At 41.9% G+C, this 14,609-nt stretch overlaps 1 protein-coding gene across 1 annotated transcript in view; it reads left to right on the top strand.

Annotated features, from left to right (window-relative positions):
- Positions 1-14,609, top strand: part of LOC126281857 (probable cytochrome P450 6a14) — a 95,670-nt gene that overhangs the window by 67,707 nt on the left and 13,354 nt on the right. Inside the window, exon 5 of the mRNA XM_049981119.1 lies at positions 5,826-6,089. Coding sequence (XP_049837076.1) covers positions 5,826-6,089 — 264 coding nt within the window. The remainder of the gene's footprint in view (positions 1-5,825; positions 6,090-14,609) is intronic.

Raw genomic sequence — 14,609 nt, 5'->3', positions numbered from 1 at the left:
GGTTTGGAATTTAACACTAGATAAATCTCACACTCAGTAACCGTACGCCAATCACACTAACCTTTTCTGTCACTGGATGACTCTCACGTAGTTGCCACGTCTCCACTACACTACCTCAGCGTCTGCTGGTTTATACTGCTGTTGAGCGTCCGCTTAAGCCTCTAAAAGGCGTAACATTACGTCACTGCTTTAAAATCTGTTGATACAATTGGTCTCCTATTTGCTAGGGAAACCTCAAAATACCGCACTCCACTAGACCCAGCGCCGAGTCGTAAGCGACTGGGAAAAACTAGTGATTCCTATTTAAGAACATTTAAGGAACAGATGTGCAAAACTACAGACGGGTATCATTAACATAGGTTTTCTGCAGAATCCTTGAGCATATACTACGTTCTAATATACCAAATGTCACTGGCACAGAAAATCTGCTCTGCGTAAATCTGCACTGATTTAGAAAGCATCACTTGTGCGAGACTCAGTTCCTTCTTATCTCAGACGATAAACTGCAAAGCATGGATGAATGGCATCAGGGGAATTCCATAAAACTATTTCTGGACAATGTTTGACGCAGTGCTCGATTGCAGACTGTCAACGAATGTCCATCAATACGGAATAGTCTGCGAAATTTATGAGTGACTCTAAGAATTATTAATTAAAAGAATTAAGTACGCAGTTCTTGGGTGGCAAGTGTTCATCAGAGACAAGAATATCGTCAGTAGTGCTCCAGGATAGTGTGATAGGACCGCTTTTGTTCTCCGTGTACGTTAACGATCTGACGGTTTTGTGGGCGAGAAGGAATCTGTGGCTATTTGCTAAAGACGCTGTGGTGCAGGACGAGGAGAAGACTACTGTTTAACGTCCCGTCGACAATGAGGTCATTAGAGAAGAAGGAGAAGCTCGGATTAGAGAAAGATTGGGGAGGAAATCGGCCATGGTCTTTCAAAGGAACCAGCGATATAAGGAAATCACGGAAAACTTACATCAGGATGGCTGGATGCGTGTTTGAACCGACGTCCTTAAGAATGTAGTGTAGGGGAAGGTGCTGTTATTGAGAGAGCGTTGGACGATACAGGAGGACTGAGACGGATTTTCTATTTGGTGTGATGAAATGCAGCTAGCTCTAATTTATAAAAATGTAGGTTACATTGTTAATGGCGTTTGCTTGACACGCGTCGATTAAATACCTACAGGCAACGTTACAAAGCGATATGAAGTGGACCGATGACGTGAGATCGGTAAGAATGGAGACCAATGGTATTCGGTTTATTGAGAGAATTGCAGGAGAGTGTAGCTCATCTCTGAAGGAGACTGCATAGATAACGCTGGTATGGCCCATTCTTGAGCAGAGATGAGTATTTTAGCTGGAGTATAGTGTATCTAAGAACACGTGATGTTTCCCGCTCGGTGTTTCTGTCTAGTGAGGAATTTTAGAATCACACCAAGGAATTCGCTGTTTTCGCCATTTTCTACTCGTTTCGTTATTGCAGAACACGAGACAGGGATTTATGCCGCGTTTTTCGATATTAATATATTAAAGATATTTTGAAGATAAACTGTTAATGGTGTACAGCAACCAGCCACATATTGGTTTTAGGTTCCTCTATTCAATAAGTACAGTTACCGGTTTTGAATTTATACAGTTCCCCAGCAGACGACTTTATTGTTTTCGTGAAAACATGTGATGCGTTTTTAAGAAAGCACGAAAGCGTCTGATGACGAATTCTACAAACTCGAAACCGGTAACAGCAGTTTTGAATCAAGTAACCTAACACCAACTTTTTGCGGGTTGCTGGATATCCATCAACAATTTATTTCACATAATTGCTATGGGCTCCAACCATGCTTATGATAAAATTTCATGTTTTGAGGACATTGTTAATTCTTGAGTTACAGTGTTTTACAGCGAGTCAAATTCTGTATATTTTAAAACCAGTTGCTTAACATGTGCACGTTTAAGCCATATTTCTTCGGTCGTGCAGTGTCTTGTGCCTTGAGATGGAAGGTCATTTGTCCTGGAACACGTGATAATTGCAAATGAAGTGAGTTTCTTTAGTAAGTAAATAGTTTTCACTGTCTTTGAAATGGAAATTTGTTTTAGTGGCCAGCAGCTTTTATTTCAAAATTGTTTTAACTTGTAACTGTGTTTTTAATACTGCTTCGTAATTATGTGTGTCGTACCGTAATGATGTAGTACATACACTATTAATTACAGTGTTGACAATATTTTATCTATTGAAACACTTCCAAATTTTATTACAATATTTGTTCCTACGAACACGATCTTGGAATAAATTTTCATGTGAAAGGACGTTACTTATCCGGAGTACTGGAGCACACATAAAGTGACTGCTATTATTTCCAAATGGAATAAGAAAATATATCCGACTTTTATTTCAGGACTGACTAGAAGCAAAGGTGTGAAAAATGTTCCAACTCACAACATTGAACAGCTCGATTGTTTGGGATCCCCACCACGTTCGATTAAAGGAAGACATCGAAGTATTTCAGCAGCAGGTTGCTGGATTTGTAACCGGTATAATCGATCAACATGAGGGTATTACGGAGCTGCTTCGGGAATTGAAATGGAAATCGCTTGAGGCAAGTAGGCATCCTTTCCTCGCAACACTAATGAGAAGATTTTAAAAAACAGCCATTTGCAGCAGAACGTTCCTACTGCCAACAACGTACACCTCGCATAAGGACTTGCAAGACCGAATAAGAGAGATTCGGGCTCTTACTGAAACGTATAGATCTTCGTTTTTGTCTCCTTCTAGTTGCGAATGTAACAGGAAGGAAATGACTAGTAGTGGTACACAGTACCCTCCTCCGTACACCGTACGGTGGATTGCGGGGTATCTACGTAGGTGTAGATATAGAAGTCCACCGAAATGTCGACAGAATCCTCAATTTATTCAGCAATCATTATTTTACAAAATGGCACAGTGTCTCATGGAGACCAGTTTTTCTTAATTTACACGGGACGTTCAATAGTAATGCAACACTTCTATTGAACGCCAGTTTCAGTTGAAAAAAATGAAGAATTTGTTGCGCAACACGGTGAAATATTGATACCACAACCCCTGTGGTTTCATGAGGAATCCAACAGGTGGCTGCGAAACACGTAACCTTCAAAATGTCGTCTCCAACGGAGGTGCGTTCTAAGCAGAGAGCTGTCATTCTTTTGGCGGAAAACTAGGGCATTGCAGATATTCATAGACGCTTGTGGAATGCCTATGAGGACCTGGCAGTGAACAAAAGCACGGTGCGCCGTTGGGCGAGGCGTCTTTCATCATGTCAACAAGGTCGCGCAAACCTGTCCGATCTCGTGCCTGCCGGCCGGACACAAACAACAGTGACTCCTGCAGTCCTGGAACGTGCGGACACTCTCATTCGGTGTGACCATAGGATCACAAATGAACGTCCCTGTTGGTCGTGTCGCCAAAGGCGTCTACCAGTTGGGATAATCGAAGATTTATGTCAGCTGCGTTCCTCGCCGCTTAGTAAATGACGATAAAGAAGAACGAAGGACCGTGTGTGGGTAATTGATTCGGCGTTACGAGACTGATGGCCACAAGTTTTTGTCTTACAGTGTCACAGACGATGAAACATGCGTTCATCACTTCGACAGTCCACGGAGTAGCTCCACATCACCTGTCCTCCGAAGAAAATGTTCAGAGCCGCAGCCTCGGCCGGTAGAGACTTGGCGATGCCCTTCTGGGGCTCTGAAGGAGTTATTCTTTTTGATGTCTAACCTCAGGCTGCGACGATCATTTCGGAAGTGTATCGTTCAACCCTTAGGAAATTGAAGAAACGACTTCAGCGTGTTTGCCACAGCAAAAATGCAAACGAACCTCTTCTCCTCCATAACAAACCAAGGCCTCAGACGAGTCTGCGCTCCCGAGACTAGCTCTCAAAACGTCTTTCCACTGTTCTTCCTCATCCACCCTACAGCCCAGAACTCGCACCTTCCGACTTCCATGCCCAATGAAGGACGCACTCTGGGGAAAGCGGTACGTCGATGATTGGGAAAAGTGGTGATGATGTCGTGTGATTAGGGCCTCCCGTCCGGTAGACCGTTCGCCACTTTGGCGACTTGCAAGTCGATGGGGATGAAATGATGGTGATGAGGACATCACAACACCCAGTCCCTGAGCGGAGAAAATCTCCGATCCAGCCGGGAATCGAACTCGGGGTCTTAGGATTCAGTCGCGCCGTTCAAGACAGACAGTCTACAAGACCATCGAGAACATCGAAATTGCAACAACAGCTGGAGACAAGAAGAATCATATTCTAGTTAAGTCTGTCGCTGCCCAAGCCCTGCTGGACGGCCCAGCTGTTTTCGTCAGTTGCAGACTTAATTTTAGTTTAGATATAAATAATTCATTTAGTCGTGGTAACGGATGGTTTACCGTAGCTATTGTTCGTGGAGGTACAGGAGTACCGAATGCTCCTGGACTTGAGAGTTTTGTGGACAGAGACATTATTGCTTTTCGTACCTACCATATGGCTGAACTTGCTAGGGGCTGGCAGAAAAGTGGTACCACGCGGGCATAAATCATCTCCCGATAAGCCGGCGTAAGGGCGCTTCGTTGAACGAAGATTATGTTGAAAACTAGAGTTTTGTAGGTAAAAGATTGGAGAATCATGTGGTGTATTGGAAAGTTGTTTAAATTGAACCTGCTATCAGAAAAAAATGTGTTGCATTATTTATTGAGCGCCGATCGCACTTTTTGCGACAGAAGCTTACATTTTTACGAGGTAACTATTATTGAATCACATAAAAAAACATAACTCAATTAGAAACTACGGCGTGCAATCGCTTTGTTCAAAATGTAAACGTCACTACAAGTAAACGTCACACTATTCGGGTTTAGGATATGTCGTCTTCGATATGCCTGCCACCAAAGGGGATGATGTGGCGTAAACGACAAGCGAATATCTGCTTGAGCCGCTAAAGTGTCGAAGGATGGATGCTGTCGATGGCCACCTGAGAGGCTGTTTTCAGCTCATCAATGGTTTTGAGGTTATTGCTGTACACCTTGTCTCTAATATAGCCCCACAAAATGCAGTCCCATATGTTCACCTCCGGAGAACATGGCGGCCAATCGAGGCCTATACCACTGGCCTCTAGGTATCACCGGAGCCAGAACGCGGTCCTCAAATTTCTCCTCCATGACATCACTCCCCTTCTTCGATGGGGTCGAGCTCACTCTTGCGTGAACGATATCTTGTCGAAATCAGAGACACTTTGGATAATGAGGATGAAATCATCTTCGAAACCCTTACTTACCGTATAGTAGTCACCGTGCCTTCAAGGAATATCGCGGCGATTGATCTGTGACAGGACGTTTCACACCATACAATTACCCATTTGTGTGAAGAGATATCTCGATTTTGGAATGCGGGTTCTCAGTGCCGAAAATGAGCCAGTTGCACTGTGTCGAAACATCGCTGATGTCGATGACGTCCTGCATGGCTGTTTTGAGCGGCCTCATCCAAACCTAAAGTGGGCTTCGTCGCTAAACAAAACCACGCATGCGCATACTAATTCACGCCTCGCCGCCAACCGTTCAGTTTGAACGTCCTTGCGCAAACCATTCAGACGTTATGCCGATTTTTTTCATATGGTTCAATAATTGTCAGCCTGTATATGAGTGCCAAGACGTTTGCTCCCCTTCCCACTCAGATACTAGCGTAGCAGAATTCGAATTGTCTACCTGTGAGTCGGAAAATAATGTACAGGCGCGCGTTAGCGATTTAGGTCAGGGAGGCGGGTTCGAGCGCGTATCCTGGAGAGGGGACCTGACAGCAGGTGTTTCCGGCAGAGACGCTGCGGCTGTACCCGGTGGTGGCCGGCGCGTACCTGGAGGAGTGCACGCAGACGCACCGCCTCAGCAGCCCTGGAGGCTCCAGCGTCGTGGTGGAGGCCGGCACCCACGTCGTCGCGCCGCTCTTCTCGCTCCAGAGGGACCCTCGACACTTCCCGGAGCCTCTGCGGTTCGTTCCGGATCGCTGGAGTACGGAGAACAGCGCAGGGCGACACCCGGGCGTCTACATGCCCTACGGAGCGGGCCAGCGTCGCTGTGTGGGTGAGTCTGGCAGGCCGCGCTTCCCACAACAAGTAGGGGCGCGGCGAGCGGCTGGATCTCGTTTTAATTTCTTGGTCTCTATCCTGAAGGTTATTGGCCACCACGAAACAAGGTCCTGTAAACTACTTAGGCAGTTAACCTGGGAACAGTCGTAAATAAAAGAACCTTCAACATCGCAGCGCGTCAGCAATCGTTGGTTAATATATTAAAAAACTAGAAACCCACCTCGATTGCGAAAAAATCGTCTTGTGTTAACCTAGGTTTCGGCGTAGATAACTACACCTACTTCAGAACAATAAAACCTACAAGTGCCTAAGAAGACCATTGTCAATGATTAAAAGAACACCATAGCTATACATTTATAAACGAACAAAAGGAAAACACAAACAGTACATAAGCACAAAGTCTAGACCGTTACTTAAGTTAAAGGTGTAACCTCCACCTCACACCAGCCTATGTTCGAATGTTCGATGGGCCATGACCCGCCATTAACTGCAGTTAAGTTAAGTAACTTCAGTTAAGTAACGGTCTAGACTTTGTACATATGTACTGTTTGTGTTTTCCTTTTGTTCGTTTATAAATGTATAGCTATGGTGTTCTTTTAATCATTGACAAAGGTCTTCTTAGGCTCTTGTGGGCTTTATTGTTCTGAAGAAGGTGTAGTTATCTACTCCGAAACCTAGGTTAACACTAGGTGCTTTTTTCGCAATCGAGGCGGGTTTCTACGTTTTTAATAAGTCGTAAATAAGATACCTCTAGTCCAGATGTTCCCAACCTTTCTTAGACCATTACCCCTGAGTGCAAGTAGACATTAGCTAGCATCCCCAACCTCCCTCACCTCCTGCAGTCTCTTGCCGCACCACCGTCCCTTCCCCGACACTTTGTCACCAACTTTAACACCTAACTAAACTCTAGGATGGAAAACTTTTCTTGGAACATATTTATCTTTAAAATGATGGAACATGAGTGAAATTTAGTTTGTGTGTCTGTGTGAATGTGTGTGTGTGTGTGTGTGTGTGTGTGTGTGTGTGTGTGTGTGTGTGCGTGCGTGTGTGTAAGACGAAGGAATTCGTGGTGCGTCGGAAGTGCTATCCACAACTTCTTCTCAGATAAGAAAGCTAACTATCCACAGTGAGGGTAGACACCTGTTATAAGCGTGGTTGTCCGGCATTATTCCTCTCCATTGCGGTACTTGCTTGACACTCTGCAGCCGCATTTAAAGTCAAACGAGTTAAAATGTGTACAGTGTACTTGCTGTTTGTAAATCACTTGGTTGCTGCACTTCTGAACGGACAGAAACTGGAAGATTTCACGATGTTAATGCTTTGCGTCTGACCACAGCCACGGTCTGTAATAGTAATACTATTACTACTACTACTACTACTACTAATAATAATAATAATAATAATAGAGCAGCAGCAACAAATCAACAACTCAACTAATTACTAAAGATAACAGAAGCATTCAGCAATGATATAAGTATGGCTTTCGGTACAGACAAATGTAAGGAAAATAGCATAGTCAAGGGAAAACACACTAAACAAGATTACTTTTTTGGATAACCACATCGACTGCATAGAAGCGATGGAAGAAACAGATGCTTATAAATATCTAGGATACAGGCAAAAAATAGGAATAGATAATACAAAAATTAAAGAAGAACTAAAAGAAAAAATATAGACAAAGACTAAAAAAATACTGCAAACATAATTGACAGTAAGAAACAAGACAAATGCTATAAATACTTATGCTATTCCAGTATTGACCTATTCATTTGGAGTAGTGAAATGGAGTAACACAGAACTAGAAGCACTTAATACACTTACACGATCACAATGCCACAAATATAGAATACATCACATACATTCAGCAACAGAAAGATTCACATTAAGGAGAAAGGAAGGAGGAAGGGGATTTATCGACATAAAAAACCTACATTATGGACAGGAAGACAATTTAAAAAAAAAATCTTTATAGAACGAGCAGAAACTAGCAAAATACACAAAGCAATCACTCATATAAATACATCGGCTACACCACCTATTTCATGACCACTTCTACAACCCTTTGGAGCACATAACATCAACAGATACAAAGAAAGTAAATTGGAAAAAGAAAACAATAGATGGCAAGCACCCGTATCATCTGACACAGCCGCATATCGATGAAGACACATCCAACACATGGCTAAGAAAAGGCAATATATACAGAGAGACGGAAGGATTCATGATTGCAGTACAGGATCAAACAATAAACATCAGATATTACAGAAAGCATATTATTAAAGATCCCAATACCACAACAGATGAATGCAGACTTTGAAAGCAACAAATAGAAACAGTAGATCAACATCACAAGCGGATGTACAATACTAGTAAATACAGAATACACCAGAACACATGACAATGTAGCAAAAATAATACATCAACAGCTTGCCTTACAACATAAACTTATAAAACAACACGTTCCCACATACAAGTATGCACCACAAAATGTACTGGAGAATGATGAATACAAATTATACTGGAACAGAACCATTATAACAGATAAAACAACCCCACATAACAAACCTGACATCATATTCACCAATAAAAAGAAGAAATTAGCACAACTAATCGAAATATCCATACCCAATACAACAAATATACAGAAGAAAACAGGAGAAAAAATTGAAAAATACATCCAACTGGGTGAGGAAGTCAAGGACATGTGGCATTGGGATAATGGTGACATTATACCAATTATACTATCAACTACAGGAGTCATACCACACAATATCCACCAGTACATCAACGCAATACAGCTACATCCAAAAGTATATTTACAACTACAGAAATCTGTAATTGTTGATACATGTTCAATTACCCGAAAGTTCCTAAATGCAATGTAACATATACCGTATAGTTAAAAGGAAGCCACACTTGATCAACGTGGGCGTCACTTCCCATTTTTAACCAGACACAACGTCTGAGAAAGGAAAGAAATAATAATAATAATAATTCTGTGGTGCTACAGAAGAATGCTGAAGATTAGATGGGTAACTCACATAACTAATGAGGAGGTATTGAATAGAATTGGAGAGAAGAGGAGCTTGTGGCAGAACTTGACTAGAAGAAGGGATGGGTTGGTAGGGCACATTCTAAGGCATCAAGGGATCACCATTTTAGTATTGGAGTGCAGCGTGAAGGGTAAAAATCGTAGAGGCAGACAAAGACATGAATACACTAAACAGATTCAGAAGGATGTAGGTTGCAGTACGTACTGGAAGACGAAGAATCTTGCACAGGATAGAGTAGCTTGGGGAGCTGCATCAAACCAGTCTCTGGACTGAAGACCACAACAACAATAATAATAATAATTCTGTGTACGGCATTACAGTGGCCTTCATGAAGTTGCTGCTGTGTCGTGTTCCCAATTAATTCATTTATCTGTTTCGAAGCTAGAAATGAAGCAATTTGTGAACTACTGCAGGCACTGTCTGCAACACGGGGAAGACATGTTCTCGAGATATTTAGCATTTTTGACCTATACGTCCCACTTTTATCATCAGCGATATCCGTGACAAAGCACAACATCGTGTGTAGTGGGTGGACTATTTCAGGAACCTGTAACCAATACCGCATTAATGTTATTAAATGAGGAAAACAGATATTATTGACAACTGATATAATTATTAATAGAATCTTACAAAATTATAATAAGCGTAACGATCTTTTGAAAATAACTTAGTTCCTTGACTGAAACGGAATCGAATCGTTCATTATTTACTCCTCAGAATATTCCATTTTACCCCTCAGGGGGTAATTACCCCCAGGTTGTGAATCACTGCCCTAGTCTAAAGTTCACTTTTACACATTTCCAACTCTCCATAGGTACTAGGGCCATACCGAAAGTAGCGAACAATAATTTTTAAATCTCGTAACACTTATCTTTTTTAGAGAAACCAAGTACATCATCTTAGTCTACATATATTTTCATTGATTTATTGTATATAGTTCACTAGTTTATGATTCACATATTTTATCTTAGATAGATAAACTTACATCCCATCTACTCTGAAAACCTTCCTACTGTTTTATTCCTAAATCTAACATTAACACTTTTCATCCCTGTAAAAGGAGATGCTTTTCAGAAGTACTAGTTTAAAATCTTTGATCCTACAAAATTTCACTGCACTACCTTTGTACCTCATAATGTCATAACACTCGGAAGCAGGTCAGCACAATGGCGACAACACGTTGTGGAGGGTACGCTGCTGACGTGGGCAGGACACGACAAGAAGTGTTATTTGGATTCTACGGTACAAAGACGAAGGCGTGAAAGTACTCTTCTGGTTTACAGAGAACCTGAAGTAGGGGAAGTGTTGCGCTGCAAGTAGTTGTTTGAAATAAATTTCTTTGATAATATCGCTGGGGTGATTCGATTCATTTATTTTTGCCGCAATACTCGCCAAAAAAATCAGTACCTGCATTTTGCAGCCTGTGAAGGTTTTGGGTGGCGGTTATTCTCTGAAGTTTATGGTCTTCGGTCAACAAACATGAGACACAACGGGCTTCGAGTCATTTCTTGCACTGCACTGTGCCCCACTGCGAACCTAGCAGCGGTTTCATTAGCTTTAACACACCTGTATTCTCTAACGAGCTCTGCCGGCCGTAGTGGCCGAGCGGTTCTAGAAGCTACAGTCCGGAACTGTCGCGACCACTACCGTCGCAGGTTCGAATCCTGCCTCGGGAACGGATGTGTGTGATATCCTTAGCTTAGTTAGGTTTAAGTAGTTCTAGGTTCTAGGGGACTGATGACCTCAGATGTTTCAAGTCCCATAGTGCTCAGAGCACGCAAGCTATCTCCTTGTTGCATTCCGTGGAGGCAGTTCGCTGGCGACAGCTGTGAGACTCATCTTGAATTCTCGTTTTCCCCTCTTTGAAATACTTCACCAATCTCCTAACACTGCTAGCCCCCCACGCAGAGCATACGCACTTTGAAATGTGAGGTGAATTTCGAAATCAATGTTAGCACGCTGTCGAAACGAAACGTTGATGTACACCATTTAGCCTGTGGTAATGTGGTAGATACCGATGAAGTAACAATACAGAAACGTGTGAAGGAAGTCCGAAAGATTACGATCCTGCAATCACCTTCCTTACATTGTTGAAATTTGAATTTTAACAGTGAAAGAGATTCATTACCAGTACCCGGTAAACTGAAACTGTTAAATGATGACGATCACGCTCACAAAATTCTAATATTTCGGTAACATTGTACCCTTTCCCTGTACCTATAACGGTTCACAATTAAAATGGGTTCAGCATTTCTACAAACTCTGTCTATAAAAACGATCCGTACCAGATAGGGTTGATAGAAGAGATAGAGAAGATCCAACGGAGAGCAGCGCGCTTCGTTACAGGATCATTTAGTAATCGCGAAAGCGTTATGGAGATGATAGATAAACTCCAGTGGAAGACTCTGCAGGAGAGACGCTTAGTAGCTCGGTACAGGCTTTTGTTAAAGTTTCAAGAACATACCTTCACCGAAGAGTCAAGCAGTATATTGCTGCCTCCTACGTATATCTCGCGAAGCGACCATGACGATACAATCAGAGAGATTAGAGCCCACACAGAAATATACCGACAGTCCTTCTTTCCACGAACAATACGAGACTGGAATAGAAGAGAGAGCCGATAGAAGTACGCAGGGTACCCTCTGCCGCACTCCGTCAGGTGGCTTGCGGAGTATGGATGTAGATGTAGACTCTACTGAATAAAGATACTTTAGCTTGCCTTAAAGTACAAATTTAAATATTCCAATCGCCACGCGCTTTTTGAATACGAGTGGCACACAAACAATCACTAAACAAGAACAGATAAACCAAATAATTGACTATTGCTAAGACGAAAGTTCGGTGTAATACGTTACGAATCAAGTAGGCCACAGTGTCTTTCTTTTTTTATTCTGATTTATTTATTGAATCATCAGTTTTCTGACTGGTTCGGTGCGGCCCGCCACGAATTCCTGTCCTGTGCCAACCTTTTCGTCTCAAAGTAGCAATTGTAACCTACGTCCTCAATATTTTCTTGTTATATTCCTACCTCTATCTTCTGCTACAGTTCTTACCTTCTACAGCACCTTCTAGTACGGTGGAGCTGAAACACTGATGCCTTAACGGAAGCCCACCATGTACTTTCTTCTTGTCAGTGTTTTCCATATACGCCTTTCTTCGCCGATTCTACGGAGCACCTGCTCATATCTCATTAGTCCTCCTAACTTTCAATATTAGTCTGTAGCACGACATCTAAAATGCTTTCATTGTCTTTTGTTCCGCTTTCTCTCACAGTCCATGTTTCACTATCATAAAATGCTGTGCTTCAAAGGAAAATTCCCAAGAGTTTCGTCCTCAAATTATGCCCTATATTTTACACTACTAGACTTCTCTTGGTCAGGATTTCATTATTTGTATGTGGTAGTCTGTTTTTTATGCCCTCCTTGCATAGTCCGTCATGGGTTGTTTTGCCGTCTAGATAGCAGAAGTCCTTATTTTCATCTACTTCGTGATCCCCAAGTACTGATGTTGGGTTCGTGGATATTCTCATTTCGGATACTTCTCAGTGCGAATAGAAAACGAAACGGCCACTCTTGGACCTGTAGTATACTTAATTATGCGCTTCGAAAGTATCCTTCTCGCTGCATTCAATTTCAAATGACTCTGTCAACTCGGACTACGCCAATTTCCTACTTTTTTTTCTACGTTAGATAAACGTTGAAGTAACGTGCTATTTACGTTTTGATTTCATTTGGATTTGCAGCTCTTTGTGTTTACCGTGTTTGTAGTTAAAATTGTAGGACAGGTCCACCAGTTATTTGGCGGACCTTCAATACTACAATTTTTATGTTCTTCTTATTTCAATAAATATAGCACGTGAGATATTTTCAATAAAGCTTTGAGTGGCCTCTGTCCGCTGAACTGCATTTTCGGTTGTCGCTGTAATATTAACAGCCGGCCTGTGTGGCCGTGCGGTTCTTGGCGCTTCAGTCTGGAACCGCGTGACCGCTACGGTCGCAGGTTCGAATCCTGCCTCGGGCATGGATGTGTGTGATGTCCTTAGGTTAGTTAGGTTTAAGTAGTTCTAAGTTCTAGGGGACAGATGACCACAGATATTAAGTCCCATAGTGCTCAGAGCCATTTGAACCATTTAATCTTAACATGTTAACTTCCTTCAAACTGAATACATGTTTACCATTTTACAGCCAATATATTTGGCTCTTCTAGCTAGATCATAACTTACTTCTAAAGAGTGGCAAAACTGTTACGCCTTACGACATTTTCTACCAAAATCGATAGTTTTTCAAATAACTTTGAAATTATTGAACACGAAGCTATTGAAACGTCGATACGATATTTTTGTGCTGAGATGTATCTGTTATTGCGATTTTAACTCTGCGGCTTCAAACTGCAGTCATGTGTTATTTGGGTAAAGCGTCGACACACAAACTTCTACACAATGGTTTTATACCAAAACATACATGCTATTAAAATTTTTAACCTTAGCTAAGACGAAACTCCTTAAAACATCGATTTTTGTGGAAACTGTAGAACAGGCGACGTTCAGGCTCAAGATGAATTACGTTTACATGTTTCTGAACCATCTTTGCAGCTATTTTATAATTTTAAGTTATCAAACCTTTTGGTAGCTTGTTATGCAGAACTACTGCGATATACCCAGACGGAAGTTCACGTCCTGACTTAGTAACGAAGATCGATAAAAGTTGTAGGGATTATCTTGCTCTCGCTGACAGCTATCCGACGAACTTGCTTGTTCACAACGTATGGGCAAGTGTACTCACTTCCTGGTTTGATAACATGATTTCAAATCCTTCACTTATCTCCTTATCTCAAAATTACACCACTACTCAGATCTGAATTACGCCTTGTATATCTTCCAATTTCACTGTCCTGCTACAAATTTTACTCTCCACGGCTCCTGATGCCTGAAACTGTCAGGCATCTTAATCCATAATCTAATTATCATGTTCTGGACTCTTTTACTCACCAATTTTACAGAACGCACCCCCATTTTAATAAGCTCATTTAATTTGCAACATTCTTATGCAACATCTCATGACAAACGCTTCGATTTTTACTTACTCCAGTTTTCTTGCTGCCCTTGACTCACTTCCACACAATGTTATGCCTGACGCACACATTATTAGAAGTTTCCTTTTTTCATAAATAAGGCTTATAACTTATATTTGAAGAATGTTTCACAGAGATTGAACGCTGCCTGCGCTGGCTGGCTTCTTATGCCCTATTTGTTTTGTTCATCATGGGTTATTTTACTTCCTGGGTGATATAATTCCTTCATCTACATTGACGTCAACATGGATACCCTACAAATCACTTTTAAGTGTTTGGCAGAGGATTCATTGAACCATCTTCGCCGGCCGGAGTGGCCGAGCGGTTCTAGGCGCTACAGTCTGGAATCGCGAGACCGCTGCGGTCACAGGTTAGAATTCTGCCTCGGGCAT

This window comes from Schistocerca gregaria, chromosome 7, assembly GCF_023897955.1.
Source record: "Schistocerca gregaria isolate iqSchGreg1 chromosome 7, iqSchGreg1.2, whole genome shotgun sequence".
NCBI classification, from domain to species: domain Eukaryota; kingdom Metazoa; phylum Arthropoda; class Insecta; order Orthoptera; family Acrididae; genus Schistocerca; species Schistocerca gregaria.
The sequence above is the reverse complement of the archived record's forward strand: the minus strand, read 5'-3'. Positions and strand labels throughout refer to the sequence as shown.